Source organism: Silurus meridionalis, chromosome 19 (genome assembly GCF_014805685.1).
Source record: "Silurus meridionalis isolate SWU-2019-XX chromosome 19, ASM1480568v1, whole genome shotgun sequence".
NCBI classification, from domain to species: Eukaryota; Metazoa; Chordata; class Actinopteri; order Siluriformes; family Siluridae; genus Silurus; species Silurus meridionalis.
This window is the reverse complement of record NC_060902.1, coordinates 16,825,495-16,840,782: the sequence shown is the minus strand read 5'-3', so window position 1 is coordinate 16,840,782 and position 15,288 is coordinate 16,825,495. Positions and strand designations below refer to the sequence as shown.

Below are 15,288 nucleotides of genomic sequence, written 5' to 3'. Positions count from 1 at the left end.
GGAGTTTTTCCTTCACAACAGTCGCCACCGGCTCGTTCATCAGGGACAAACTTACTTATAAAGAACATATTCAATGTTCCTCACCACATTTTCTGTGTAAAGCTGCTTTGAGACAATGTTCATTGTTAAAAGCGGAATACAAATAAACATGAATTGTATTGAAATTGTGTTCATCAGCCACAAGAGTGTTGATAAAGTCAGGTACTGATGTAGGTAAGGAGACCTGGGGTGCAGTCAGTGTTCACATTCATCCCAAAGGTGTTCAGTAGGGATGAGATCTGTTTTGTGATATATATTTCCAAACATTTTACAATGTTTATTATGTTACATCATGTTTTACAGTGGAAGAAAACCATCATGAGATCTCTGTCCTCTCTGTCTGAGAACATTACAAGCAGTGTTTTTAAAATATAGCAAATCATTTCCAAGTCAAAGGTCAAACAGGAGGATTATTCATTCAGCAAGGAACCATGGTGTATTGGGAAACATTGATTTATGGTTGGATGGATTTTACCCATACATGTGGTGTAGATGCTGATGTCCTCCTAGGGGACTGTTTACTCCTGTGGGACTGCAGTGGATTTGCCCCGTGTTCTTCAGGCCTAGGGTTATCAGGAGGGTGTGGCAGGAAACTGCCGAACCCTGGAAGAAGATTTTCACTAGCTGGTTTTGAGTCCATTTTCCTGACAGTCAGCTTGAAACACACATGAGAAAAGTCAGACTGCATTGTGTTTAAGTTAGTGCTAAAAAGTTTATTGACATTTGACACATTGACACTAAGATGTAATGGTTCACCAAAACGTGTTTAAACAATAAAACAAAGAAAAGCTTTTTAGAGGAAATTACATTAAAAATGGCACTAAAAGTCTCCAATTAGCCGCATAACACTTACACTTAATTATTTAATTAAACATGTAAATCCAAAAACCTAAACTTATCCGCATTTCAACCCATAACAAATCCTCCACTTTTACCAATAAATAATAATAAAACAAACACCTTTAAATGACTGCAGTTTGCAACTTTGCCGCTGCTAATGAACTTCTCAAACTTCACAAATCTGTTTACAATCTCCACAACGCGGCAACCGTTGCTAAGGAAGTACCATTCCCCATTCTAACTTCCGCGCGGGGGGAGATTCGGGTTAAACCATTTCTTATGACAAAGGGGGTGTAATCTAAACGGTGTTTCTTTTTTCTTTTCTTTTTTTTTTTATTAAAAGATGTGCTTTGTCTTAAATTATGGCACGTTTTGAGATGTTTGAATAATTATTTTGGATATTACTGTGTTTTTTTAGTGTATTGACTGTATTTTGTGGCAATAACACGTGCAATGAGTTAACACTGAAACCATTATTATAAAGTATGTGTTTGTATAATATAAAAAAATATTATAACATTTTTTTAGACAATATTTATTTTCTATTATTAATATTTGATGTTTGAGCTAATGTTTAATTTAAAATATATATAATAATGTTTAACTTAAAAAGATATATATATATATATATATATATATATATATATATATATATATATATATATATATATATATTTGCAATCTATATAAATACAATTAACATTTCATAAAACTCCCCCAGACAGAATATTTTTACAGTATCTTAAAAACTACAAAAACTACATAATCACAGTAAAGAGCCTCACATCTTGTTTTTGTAGCAAGCAGTCCACAAGCTGCAGAAAAAACTATTCCTTTAGATGTTTAATTCGACATGGTGTGTGAGCTGCTGCTTCAGACGAATTTCCCCGAACCTTCAGGCAGGTTAAAGAGCTCGGACCATCATCTGCACTTCTTAATGGCTGAAATGTATACGGCATGAAAGCGGAGTTTGTCACCTCGACACCTTCATGCTGCCGAGCTTCAGCGTGTTTTATGAGAGAGCCAGAAAAAGATCTGATTCCTTGTTATTGTGAACGATCTGTTATGGGGCAAACTTTAAGGGTGACCTTGTGACCTCAAAGACCATGAAGTGGCCCAAGGATTCCAGGTGAAAACTGTAGGAGCTTGTAAAGCATACAGAGTGTTTGTCCTGGTTGATTTTCTGCTGGTTAAAAGCTGAAAATCTTGCTTTTGCTGGATTAAAGTTTCAGTGTGACGCCGCATTAAAAAATGAGGTCCCCGGGAATAAAAGAACACTGGCAGGTCCTCACAAAATTACTAAGACAAACCAGTGCGAAAACATTTTTTCCAGTTGCTGTCATGTAAACATGTACTGTGGGATGCTGATATCTTATTCCCTTTGTGCCTCTCAGCAGATGTTTGATTTACAGCAGTCATATGCTTCAGTACTTCAGCAGTGTATACAGTGAGGGTTCGAAAGAGACCTGGAGGAAGGATGAATGTTTCCACTGGAACATCTTCAGGAACTAATTTCTCTGGCTCTGTATTTAGTTGGTTTCTTAGTGGAAAAAAATAACATTTAATTTTCCTGATAGGAGAAACACTGTGTTGTGCAAACCAGGAACATTTAAAGTTCAGGTCTGTGCAGAGGTTCACATGTTCTCCTTATGTCTACACGAGCTCTGTTGTTTCCCCGGACCTTCTAAAAAACATGCCAGTAGGTAAATTGGCTCTGATAAATTGCCCCTTGTCGTGAATGTGTGTTTCTGGTGCCCTGGTTTATCTGAATCCAGATTGACTAATGATGAACGAGTGAATCCTGTTTTCTGTAGTGAAATGGGAAAAGAAAAAACAGGGCAGACACACATCATAAGCAATTCTGCTACAAATAAACAGAAAGAAACTTAGTTACAAAATATTCATAAACATATTTATAGTTTATTAATAACATTTGGATATATACTAATACTTAATCAATTTAATCGCAGATTTGTATCTGTTCTAATTGTACCTTAAATTAATACTTTTCTAGTCTTTAATACTCTAATAAACATGGCATGGACAAATATCGATGCTTTATGGCCAAATGTATGTTTTTTATTAGTAAAACCAAATTCAACATAGAGCATGAAGACAAAATTTTTGTAAATGTTTTAAAGTAATTATGGAGTTTTAAATGATGTACATCATCAGGACACCGAACAGAACTTTTGCTATGTTTCCACACGGACGGTTTTAATTGCCAGATGTGTGCGTCAAGGCGGATTTTGGTGTTCGATTTGAGACTTGCCACATCAGTAAAACAAATGTTTTTTGGTCGAGTTTTTTCTTTTATAACTGAGTAAAGAAAGGACGTCGTGAATAAATGTGTGTTGCGTTGAAGATTTAAAATTAGCCTCAAATTTTGACAAATATATATATATATATATTGTCTAGTCTGTGCTACATTTTTGCAATAATACTCTTTTACTTTGTATATGACTGACATCTTGCCATTTTTGCTTGCTTGTTGTGGGACTTTTTAACACACACACACACACACACACACACACACACACACACACACACACACACACACTTTGGGTCATGTTCTGGGGCACCAGACTGTCAGAGTGCTTCATCTGGACTCGATCAGTGGTGACCAGGCGGACAGCTTGATCTGTGTCATTAATTCTCTCAGATCAAAGCAGTGAAGAACATATAACACACAAACACATCATTTTCAACTTATAGAATTTAAATACATTCCTTGAATCATACACTTTTAAGACATGTTATGTTTCACACATGTAGTTCATTTTATAGCTTTATTTAATAAATGTCCTTGTTTGTTTCCCCCACAATGATTATTTGCACATAATCTATGTATGAAGCACTCGGGCAACTGATCATTTTCTCTCATATTCATTCATTTGTTTTTGAGAACAAGTTTCCTTCAAAAATATCAAATAACAGAAATGACATTCAGGAATGATGAGTTTGTGACCATTCACAGCATAACTGAGATCTCTCTCTCTCTCTCTCTCTCTCTCTCTCTCTCTCTCTCTCTCTCTCTCTCTCTATATATATATATATATATATATATATATATATATATATATATATATATATATATATAGCTATTAAAGATCATGTAATATCATGTGCTCCAGATGCCCTGAGCCTGACACAAATTCATCCCTCACCTGTTTTCCAGATACGTTTCTGGATGGTACTTAATAATAAAAACATGATCAAAATAAAATCTGGTCCACGTAAAACAGCTGATTCAGCATCCACCACATTCTTGTTTTTTTTTGGCCTTGCTTTTCTCGCAGCCTGTTCTCTCATTTTACTGTAATGAGCTGCTGAAAACATTCCCTGCATAAATCTGGCAAAAATTCCAACTGTTTTGTCTGCACAATAAATCCAGGATAATTAACGGCACTTCAATTAAAATTATTAACGCAATTCAAGCCAAAACCGAGACTCTGGTATGCACGTGTTTTTAGACGTTTTCACCTAAGAGCACATGAACGAGCCGATAGCGAGGCAACCAATGGACACGATTACACACAAATCAAGACATGGAGTTTGTATTATTGCTGTCTGATTAAAATGAATACCAGGTCAAAACATCATCCCTCTAGAACCAGGAAGCAACACCTCAGACAATCCGAAGCTTCTGAGCTGAATATTTGCATTAGAGTGCACAAATACACAAATGTATGTTTATTATTAGTGAAACCAAACTCAACATAGAGCATAAAGACAAAATATCCTTGTAAACGTTTTAAAGTAATTACGGTGTTTTAAATGACGTAAATCATCAGGACACCAATTGGAACTTTTGCTGTTTCCACACGGAAGGTTTTAATTGCCGGATGTTTGCATCATGGCGGATTTTGGTTGTTTGATTTGAGACTTGCTGCATAATTAAAACAAATGTCAATGTGCTAAAAAAAATCTTCTTAAATATAGATACATTTCCTATAAGCAGATTTTGTCTTGAAGCTTTTTGATACCACCTCGGATAAGCAACTTTGACTTTCTACTCAACTACATTTATAATTCAATATATGTAGTTTTAATCAATTCTGTTTTAAATGACCGTTACTGTGACCGTTACCAATTAAATTTTGCACACCAGCTTTATCTGCCGTAGCTTATTTATTCTGCAGAAGAGCCGATATTTACTTACATTTTATTTGTCTATTGAATGCTAATGTTTCTTCTACTTTGTGACATCATCCTGTCATTTTATTTGTTAATTCAAGATATATTTTTTAAAGTTTGCTTTACCACGTTGTCTTTTTTTTGTGGTTGATTCTTTATTTCGTTCTGGCATGTTAAAGAAGCTGTTGTGTTGATTTTGGTTAATGCAGTGTTGAGGTGTACAATCTGTTTTGAATTTTAGAAAATAAAACCTCACAAATCAACTGTTTTTTCAGGAATTATGAGTCTCAGTGTTGAGGACACGTGCATCTTTGAGCCTACATTTAATATGAGTCAAATACTCAAGTACTGCTCAAATCAGATACTCAAAGACTTTTACTTTCACACCTCTGCACCTGGCCAATGTATTATTCTCAACAAAAGAATTCCAGACCAAAATCACTAACTACAAATAAACCAGATCAAAATCCTGCACTCTCACATCCATCGCCTCTTCTCACGAGGCCTCAGAATGATCTCCAAATCAGGCCTGCACACGTGCAAAGATCAAATATGACCAGCTAACGCACCATCAACAGGATTAACTGCAAGGATATTTGTCTCACGGAGCCTGTGTGAGGGCAATGGCAGGGGAGCAGAGCCTCAGTGCTGGGTGAGGATGAAGGAAAGGGAAGGAAAGGAAATCTCTCAGTGTGGTTTACAGCCTGGACGTGAGCCAGACACGAAGGAGAGAGAAGGATGAAAGCAGCAGGCTGAGATGCAGCGAAGCACAATGGGGGCAGAGGGGAAATTAATGAAGAGCAGATCTACAAGTGAAAAAAATATAAGTTTTACACACCATGAAGAGGTTCGTGGTGTTTGAAGAAGCAGAAAAAGGTAAGATTTTTTTAATGAACATCAATTAAACAAACATTTAATGAACATAAACTTTTTGGAATGACTCTAACAGTAAAACAGAATAATAATTTGACACCATTTTTTAATCATCTTATGAACATATCAGGTGAATCTAACTGTGTTGGTGGAGCTGAAAAGAAAGAATTTAAAAGAATTACACAGAAGCTCTTCGAAAGCTGCCTTAAATGGTGCCAGAAATGCTGAAGTTTTATTGGTGGTGCATTCGGTCAGCCTGTGACTGTGACGAGACTTCACTAGAACGTTCTGTAGCTGTTGCTTTTACACTTATTCATTAAACTGGAAACCACACGGTGGGTAGTAACGTGTGGTGTGAAAATCCTGGTCCTCAGGTCCTCTCCAATTACCAGAGGATTTCTTTTAGGAAGTTTGGTGGACGTGTGGAATTCAGGGCAGTGTTATCCTCTGAAAAAAAATCTCCATCCATGCAGGTTAATGTTGTAGAAAATTGTGCCCGAGATCCACTCCTGTGCCTTAAACCTAAAACTAAGATTGAGCAATCAGATAAAATGGTTGAATGTTCATGATCAGGAAACATCACAGCAGATGGTATCATGATTAACTGGTACCATCAAACCCTGGAGATGGTGGAACAGTAGGTGCTGTGCCACCTAGAAGTGATTTTGGTAGCTTGGTTTCAGGAAAGTGTGAGGGTGTAATTGTAGGTTTTGGACATTTTTTTTCTCTGCTCAGGTCCTGTGCTCCTCCAGTGCTCCTCCTCAGAGAGTGAGTTTTCAGTGTGTGTGTGTGTGTGTGTGTGTGTGTGTGTGTTTCACTGAGAAGATTTGCAGCACGCACTTTAAGATCTCTGCTTGCGGTCTTGATTTGCATCGGGCACACATTCAGGAGGTGGTGATGATGATGGTGATTATGATGATGATGATCTCGAGCATGAATCGCTTTCCACTTGCGATGCTTCTCCTAGGATTTTTGCACGGCGTGACAGGTGAGAAGATCTGTTCTCTAGTTCCGAAGTGCTTCTTTACCTGTTTCTCCTGCCACTTTTGCAGATCTGTAGATTTTGCTTCTGTGCGCAATGCATTGCATCTCTAAAAAAAAAAAAAGAACCTGAGTATAGCAGGAACTTTGACATGGCAGTGTGCATATGGTGGTGGGATTCTGCGTTGATGATAAGCTCCATCCTGGTGAGGGTGGTGGAGAATCTGGGTAAGGAGACACCAGGTCATTACAGGGCATCGGTGCACACTCTTGAGCTATTTAGAGAATTTTTACTTTACATTTTCTCATGCATTTTGGGAGGTCAGAGGAAACCAGAGCAAACCCATGCAGTCATGGTGAGAAGATGGAACTCCCAAAACACAATAATTTTTACTAATTGAAGGTAAAGGCTTTTTACTTGTGTTTTGTGTATACTTGTGTATTGAAAGTAATTATATTAATGCATATATGATTGCATGATGCAGCATTAACAGGCACGTAGTAGATATAATTCCTGCACATACAACATTAATGTAGACGAGTTTTTTTGCTGAAATTGGCACATTTTTATTGTGAAAGAAAGCAAAAAAAAGCTCGCCAACATTTTTTCACCGAAAGCTCCAAGACTAAATTCCCTCTACGGCCATTACACACACAATGTGATTTCACAATGCGATTTTTCTTCTCTTGTGCCCTTTTTCTTCCACCCCCGTGACCAGCTGCGCTTTCTCTGCATGTTGTTGTGTAGCTGTCAGTCGCATTAATGATCGCTGGAGTGTATGCAACATTGTGGCACACACAGCCTGAAGCCTCATTTGTGCTGAAGTACCTGGTTCCTAATATGGTTCGAAGCAACATTGAACAAAAACACCCACGGTTAATTAAACACATCGAATTTTGTGGTGTGTACGCCATTAAGAGGTACATAATCCGACTGCATCCTTGTGTAGCATCTGTTCGTTCTATGGCTCGCATCCCAGAAAGCACCTAATGGTTTCTTGATACAATCCCAACCCATTTGCAAATCCCAAATACATTTGCAGCCAAAGCAGGGAAATCCAGGCTTAACGTTTAATCCTGGCATCAATCATTCTAAAGTTTGTGTGTTTGATCGTTTCTATTTCTCATCTTTAATCCAGCCTCCAGATGTGTGGGCCACTCCTGCAGCCCTCCTGTGGGCAACTTGGCCAGTGGTAGGCCTCTTCACACTCAGTCTTCCTGCTGCTCCAACAGCTCGCTGATGGTGGACGACCCGTTTCTCCACCCAGACACGTGGTGGGAGTCGGGGGCCACAGCGACTGAAGAGGATGAGATCCGTCTAGACTTGGAGGACCGGTTCTTCCTGACGCATGTGGTGATGGTGTTCCGCTCTCCGCGTCCCGCCGCCATGAGCCTTGAGCGCTCGCAGGACTTTGGCCGATCCTGGGAAATACTAAAGGTGTTTGCTGAGAACTGCAGCTCTGTTTTCGGTCTTGTTGATGACATTAGCCAGCAGGAGGCGCTTTGCACATCCAGATACTCAAGCGCCAGGCCGTGTACTGGAGGAGAGGCAAGTTATTTGATTTATTAGCCTTGTAGCAGTAAAAAACTGATACGAAAGGTTTCCCTTTAGAACATTCTTTCAGGGATTGACAGGAAATCAAATTTGTCTTGTGAGTGTTTTTTATATATACGATATACACCTTAAAGTTTCATTTTCTCCTGAATCCCGGCTCCCCAGGTGATTTTTCGATCTATGGCTAAGAGCAGAGGAATAGACGACCCCTACAGTCCTGAAGCTCTGTCCATGCTGAGCCTCACTAACCTGCGCATACGCCTCCTGAAACCCCATCGCTGTCCAGCTTCCCCTCTCACCTCCTCTAGGGGGCGGCACAATGCTCTACAACAAGCCCGCAGCCGCCGATCCTTACCGAAAGTTTTCTCAGCTCATAACTACTCGAATTCTTCTCCTTATGCCATCTTCTCGCTCATTGCACAAGGGACATGTATTTGTCATGGACACGGAGAGCGATGCCTTCATATTGAAGAAGGAGAAAGCATCAGATTTGTAAGTTGGTGTGAGAAAGATTGAGGTCTATGGTGGCCAAAAAGCCAATGAAGTACTATAAGATGTATAAATTAAAAAACAATGCTAAATATACAAGAGAAAATAAGACGGACATCTTAAAATGTAAAAAAAAAAAGAAATTTGTTCCTTAAAATTGAAAAATGTATTAACATTTTATTGTTGAAATTTCATACAAGAATATCTGTGGAAACTAAACCCATTTACTGCATTCAGCTGCCATATTACATAAAATAGCAAATACTAATATATAAATAAAAAATTATAAATAAAAAAATATATATAATTCAAGTTCATAAAAAAAAAAAAAAAAAAAAGGTTTTTACGGTGTTTTTTTTATGTTTAAGTTTGAATTGTTCCCGAACTTTGGAAAAGTTCTGTTTCTGTTGTGGTCGTTCCTCCAGTTTTCATTCTGCAGCATCTTGTGTTATCTGTCCAGCGGTCTCATTTATAAACGTGGCGTAAGCACGTTTCAGCCCTGTTTCGTGCGTACGCTAGTTTTTCAAATGAGACCTCATAATGGTACAGAGTTTAGCAGGTGGTGCATCAGTAATAATGGTACGTGTGGAAACACGGTGCTGTGTGTAGTTAAACGGACTAAACGAATCATCGAGGCAAATAATTCACCTCAGTGATTTTTTTATTCAAATGACTCGAGTTACTCTAAGAATCGTTTCAGACGTAATTTATATACAAATGTGTGTGTGTGTGTGTGTGTGTGTGTGTGTGTGTGTGTGTGTGTGCAGGTACAAGGTAAGTGTGTTTGCACTCACCACACTGCAGGTGCTCACTGTGAGAAATGTGCTCCACTCTACAACGATCGGCCCTGGAGAGCAGGAAACGGCAGCAACGGAGAACCGAACCCGTGTCAGAGTAAGTGTCGCCGACCGAGTATTGCTTATGCGGCTACTATTATGGAAAAGATATGTATGTTAGTATAATAGTGAGCCAATTCTCAAATCTGATTGGTCCAGAAATGCTGATTTGTTTTCTTCAATATCAGCTCTGGTATAAACTTATATGCTCCACATAAGCTGCATTTAATAAGAAATTGATTATAAAAAGTAGTTTTTGAAGAATCATATATCATCAAGGACGTCTGTGAGATTCATGGAAGGAGTCTCCAGTGTCAGGGCTTCATAAATACCACTGAAAAATCTTCAGAACAATCAGGATTCATAAACCTTTACTTTGCTGTCTCTATCCATCCAGAGTGCGAATGTCATGGCCATGCAAACAAATGTCACTTCTCCCAGCGAGTGTGGATCTCCACGGGTGGTACAAGCGGAGGGGTTTGCGATAACTGCAAGCACAACACAATGGGACGGAAGTGCCACCGCTGCCGCCTGGGATACAGACGTCAGCTGGGTCGACCGCTGCACTCGCATCAAGCCTGTACAAGTGAGTGAAGCAGGAACTTTGTATTGAGTAATGCACAGGGTTCACAGGATTAAAATACGTGCCACAGCATGCAAATAAAACATGGTGTCGTACGTGCAAAAACATGCCCCTGACCATCAAATGAAGAAGAGTGTAATAAAATCTAATCCAACAGGTTATAGGAGAGGAGACTCATAGCCCTCGGGGTCAGGATGAAGGAAATGAGAATTAAGCCATTAATAATTTAATATCAGTATCATATATTTAATATGGAAAGAAACACAAATTCACCTTAACACAGATTTGTATACAATACAAATATAAGAATATAATGTTTTTTTTTTCTCTACATTAAACATTGGAATTTTTTTTTTAATCTTTTGTCTTTATTTCAAATTAAGCTTTGATGAAATAGATTTGTTTTTAGCATAATCACATAGGAAATAGTATATGCATTTGCCTAATTTTATTTCATTTGTCTATTGGCAGATTGGGATTATTATTTTTACTAAATCTTTAAAAGAAAAAAATATTTTTTTAAGACTTTTTTTTTAATATTACTAATTAGTCCCAACCGAGTGCTCGGTGTAAACACCTAATACTAATTCAGTTTATTTGTATTCCTAAAGTAAAACATGTCCTTTTAATTTGAGGATTTAAACCTTGTTTTTAGATTTGCCATGAAAATATTTTAGTGTTTGTGAGAAATTAGATTTTTAGATGAATGAGCAGTGTAATTGAGTAATTGTGTAGTATTCAGTGCCCTCTGCAGGTAGAAGTGTAGCACTACAACGTTATAACAAAATACATTTAAAAAAATGGCGTTTGAGTATAGGAAAGATTTGAGAAATGCAGAATTGAAACGAAATTTCAGAAAGAAGCTTACACCTAAAAAAGTAAAGACAGATGCATTTTTTTTCTGTTTATGAACAGACACTTTCACTTCCTGAGAGACTCCTGCATTCATATGACAAGATATAAATAAATAAATATTAAGCTTGAGAGTCCAGAGAGTGAGAAAGTACAACCATTAAGCAGCTGATGTGTCTGATCCATGCAATAAAACCTCGCTTTTCCAGAAGTATGTCTGAAATTCTAAGTATACTCCATCTATTCGTGTTTACTCTTACCACAGAATGTAGGTGCAGCTCAGTCGGCTCTATGCCAGTCAGCTACAATGACGAGACGATTTGGTGGTGCCATCCCAGGACCAGGCAGTGCCATTGTAAGACTGGTGTGGGTGGGACGAGCTGTAGTCACTGTCTGCCTGGATACTGGGGCTTTGGATCTGAGGGCTGCAGCCCCTGCATCTGCACTCTGTCCTGTGATCCTGTTACAGGTTACTGCTTGGAAAGGTGATCTTCAGCAACTTCATATTACTCTCCATATCTAACTGCTCATCTACTTTTTATATCATCATTTCTGTAACCGATATGCCTACATGGTTTATGTATAGGTTCTACATAAGGAATGACTAAAAGTTACATAAAGGCTTTGAAAATCTCTAGCACATGGTACAAGCTGCAAAATGGCTAAATTTACTGGTTATATATTACAAAAGAAATATAGTTTAGTAAAAATATATAGTGTGATATAGTAAAAATAATGAATAAAACATGCTATTTTTCAACCCTACTTTCGTCTCGATTTATTTTGTCAAATTCTTATTTTCATTTATTACACATCACGGTCATTAGGGTTGCACAAGTCAGGTCACTCTTAGTGTCGGTCTCAAGCCAGGATAAATGGGGAGAGTTGCGTTAGGAAGGGAATCCAAATATGTGGATCACAAAACTAAATTCTAAACAGGTCGGTCGAGGTCTGGGTTACCAACGACTGCCACAGGTATCGTTAGCCAACAGGGTATGGAGATGCAACCTGAAGGAGATTGGGCAATTACTACAGAAGTGATAAGGGAGAGAGCTAGGAAGGCACTTGTGACTTCTGGGAATAGAAAGGAAGACAAAGAGACGTAATGATGGAATGAGGAAGTGCAGGACAGCATAAGGAGAAACAGGTTGGAGCAACAGAATTGGGATCGACAGAGTGATGAGAAAAGTAGACAGGAGATGCGGCAGCAGGTCAAGAGGGATGTGGCGAAAGCCAAGGAAAAAGCACATGAGGAGCTGTATGAGAAGTTGAACACTAAGAAGGAGAAAAGGATTTGTAGCGATTGGCCAGGCAGAGGAACCGAGCTGGGAAGGATGTGCTGCATGTTAGAGCAATAAAGGATGGAGATAGAAATGTGTTGACTAGTGAGGAGAGAGTGTTGAGAAGATGGAGGGAGTATTTTGAGCAGCTGATGAATGAGGAAAATGAGAGAGAGAGAAGGTTGGGTGGTGTGGAGATGGTGAAGCAGGAAGTGGATAGGATTATTGAGGAAGTGAGAGCAGCTATTAAGAGGATGAAGAGTGAAAAGTCGGTTGGACCAGATAACATGGAGATGTTGAGAGATGCAGTGGAGTTTTTAACAAGATTGTTCAACAAGATTCTTGAAGGTGAGAGGATGCCTGAGGAATGGAGAAGGAGTGTGTTGATAGTGATCTTTAAGAATAAGGGAGATGTGCAGACCTGCAGTAACTACAGGAGAATAAAGTTGATCAGTCACACCATGAAGTTATCAGATTAGATTTGATTCAACTCAATTGTCATTGGCAGTTATGGGAAAGAGTAGCGGAAGCCAGGATGAAAGAAGAGGTGACCATCTGTGAGCCATAGTATGGTTTAATTTAGAGGAAAAGCACTACAATGGAAAATTTGCTTTGAGTATGTTTATAGAGAAGTATAGAGAAGGTCAGGAGGAGTGTGTGTTTGTGGATTTAGATATATAGCGTACGACAGGGCGGTGAGAGGAGCGAGCGATGAAGAGAACAACGATTATTAGAGGGACAGCGCATGTAGGACGTTTTGGAGACAAGGTGAGGAAGGTGAGATTGAGATGGTTTGGACATGTGCAGAGGAGGGACATGGGGAGCAGTATATCGGTAGGAGAATGCTGAGGATGGAGCAACCAGGAAGGAGGAAAAGAGGAAGACCAAGGAGGAGGTTTATGGATGTGGTGAAGGAAGACATGCAGGTAGTTAATGTAAAAGAGGCAGATGTGGAGGACAGAGTAGTATGAAGACGGATAATCTGCTGCTGTGACCCATAACGGGAGAAGCTGCAATAAAAAAAACTATTACACATGTTTGAACTTTTCTTTCCAGCAAAGCCAACAGAGAATTTTACAACATTCCGATCGGAGGTAAAATTCCTGATCTGACTCACTTCCACCCACATGAAGAAAACAAGTCATGGTCCAACAAGCTCACCGTCTCTGCCCAGTACTACACAGGTGAGCTAACAGGATTGGACAGCATGTACAGGTCATCCCACGCTATCAGGGAACGTCCTCACGTTATAAATGAGTACAAAATTACAGTGTGTGATGATTCTAACAGGGAAATGTAGCTGCAAGGAAAGGAAGGTGAAGAGTGTATCTGATTTGTGCCGGATGAAACATGCTTACGGTAAGATCAGATGATTTCTGAATCAACGTTCAATTATTTCTGTTTTATAAATACCTCATTTATTAAAAATCACATGGCTGTCTGGATCACATTTGTATCTTTTAAAACAATACTAAAGCCTTTGCTCTCGGGTGCAGTGATGAAGGCCAGCGTGCTGTCAGCTCATGATAAAGGCACACATGCGGTGGTGCAGGTGAAGGTGAGGAAGGTGCTGCGTTCAGGCATCGTGGCACTTTCTCAGGGTACACACAGTCTTTACCCGCTGTCCTGGACCAGCCGTGGCTGCACCTGCCCCGTCCTCAACCCAGGTACGGAGTATGTATATTTACAATTAATTTATTTAAAGTCAAATATCCTACTTTTTACTCAACTACATTTTGTGAAATCAGTCGTTCCTGATTATTTATGAGGGTAAAAACTTAACTGGTCAAACATGCAGCAATCCTCCAATCAGGATCGAGCGCACGCTCTGTTATAAACTTGTTCTGATCGGCGCTCGGTGTATCTACTGATGACCAACATACAGTTCAGCATCAGTTCAACATCAAGCAGAACATTTACAGAGGAATAAACGATGAAGAAACTCCAGACTCGAACTCACCACAACACACGTGACCTCGTTTACTGATTTACTACATGGTAGTTGTGTAACTTCATCCACCACTGCTACAGATGCAGTGGAAAAAGCTGCTGAAATGACTGTGCTTTCCCACCTGTGTCCAGGAGTGGAGTACCTGCTGGCAGGTTCGGAGGAGGCCGAATCGGGCCGCTTACTGGTCACCATGCAGAGTCTGGTGGTGCCATGGACAAACACGCTCGACTTTCTGGTCTTCGAGGCTCTGCGGCAGGGCTGCTTCTGACACACTGTCTTACAAACACGGCCGGATTCTTAGACCAGGGGACGTGAACAGAACCACATACAGACCCAAAAGGACAGAACTCGCATTCTGAACAAGGATTGAACAGGGACTCTCGATACACAACTCATTGTGTTACTCGCCTTCACGGTTTGCTCAATTAGTTCTCAAACCAGTTATAGCGAACCTGAGAAGATTGATTTTCTTTGTCATTGTTCAAATAGTGTATTTTTAAATATTTTAATAAAAGAAGGATGAAACTCACATTGTGTCATAGGGGATTAAAAATCACATCAAGCCTGACAAAACCCCCATCTTTTTATGGAGTAAGAAAAAAAAACATGGAGGTTACTTGGCTTTTTTTCTTATTTGAAAAACCTTTGATCTTTTTATTAGGCAGAAATCTGAACTTAACTATAATTTACTTCAAGATTACATCTTATACACGATCAGGCATAACATTATGACCACATCGCTAATATTCTGGTCCGCTTTTGCTGCTAAAACAGTTCTGACCCATTGAGCATTAACGCCATTAATTCAGCAATTTGAGCTACAGGAGCTCATCTTTTGGATCGGCCCACATGGAACAAGAGCTGCAATTTTG

The 15,288-nt window shown here is 39.2% G+C and overlaps 2 protein-coding genes and 1 long non-coding RNA gene across 5 annotated transcripts in view; 1 reads left to right on the top strand and 2 right to left on the bottom strand.

Moving 5' to 3' along the window:
- Nucleotides 1–1,076, bottom strand: part of dnah1 (dynein, axonemal, heavy chain 1) — a 35,182-nt gene extending 34,106 nt beyond the window's left edge. Inside the window, exons 1-2 of the mRNA XM_046875576.1 lie at nucleotides 1,000–1,076; nucleotides 521–694 (exon numbers count right to left, since the gene is read on the bottom strand). Coding sequence (XP_046731532.1) covers nucleotides 521–679 — 159 coding nt within the window. The 5' untranslated portion in view covers nucleotides 680–694; nucleotides 1,000–1,076. The remainder of the gene's footprint in view (nucleotides 1–520; nucleotides 695–999) is intronic.
- A 4,711-nt stretch (nucleotides 1,077–5,787) lies between these two features.
- Nucleotides 5,788–15,061, top strand: si:dkey-202e22.2 (netrin-4). Of its 3 annotated transcripts, none has more exons than XM_046875320.1 (10): nucleotides 5,788–5,892; nucleotides 8,010–8,419; nucleotides 8,591–8,917; nucleotides 9,682–9,808; nucleotides 10,148–10,336; nucleotides 11,451–11,670; nucleotides 13,522–13,649; nucleotides 13,756–13,824; nucleotides 13,962–14,132; nucleotides 14,548–15,061. In XM_046875320.1, exons 1-10 carry the CDS (start codon nucleotides 5,856–5,858, stop codon nucleotides 14,682–14,684), a joined length of 1,815 nt encoding a protein of 604 aa, XP_046731276.1. In that variant the 5' UTR covers nucleotides 5,788–5,855; the 3' UTR covers nucleotides 14,685–15,061. The 3 variants fall into 3 exon arrangements, with proteins under 3 accessions (XP_046731276.1, XP_046731275.1, XP_046731277.1); XM_046875319.1 differs by lacking the exon at nucleotides 5,788–5,892 and adding an exon at nucleotides 6,746–6,877 and having other exon boundaries at nucleotides 14,548–15,060; XM_046875321.1 differs by lacking the exon at nucleotides 5,788–5,892 and adding an exon at nucleotides 7,179–7,273 and having other exon boundaries at nucleotides 14,548–15,059.
- On the bottom strand, nucleotides 6,809–9,803 carry LOC124402347. Its single transcript, XR_006928700.1, has 2 exons — nucleotides 9,709–9,803; nucleotides 6,809–6,980 (listed from the first exon to the last, which is right to left on the bottom strand). It is a non-coding gene; the product is annotated as an uncharacterized LOC124402347 (long non-coding RNA).
- Nucleotides 15,062–15,288: the final 227 nt, after the last annotated feature.

What these genes read in the sequence shown, in the direction of transcription:
- si:dkey-202e22.2 (XM_046875319.1), top strand. Translation starts at nt 6,787, where the DNA reads ATGATGATGGTGATTATGATGATGATGATCTCGAGCATGAATCGCTTT. An exon ending in AGAACCGAACCCGTGTCAGA is followed by an intron (nt 9,809 to 10,147) that starts GTAAGTGTCGCC and finishes CTATCCATCCAG; the next exon opens with AGTGCGAATGTCATGGCCAT. An exon ending in CCGGATGAAACATGCTTACG is followed by an intron (nt 13,825 to 13,961) that starts GTAAGATCAGAT and finishes TCTCGGGTGCAG; the next exon opens with TGATGAAGGCCAGCGTGCTG.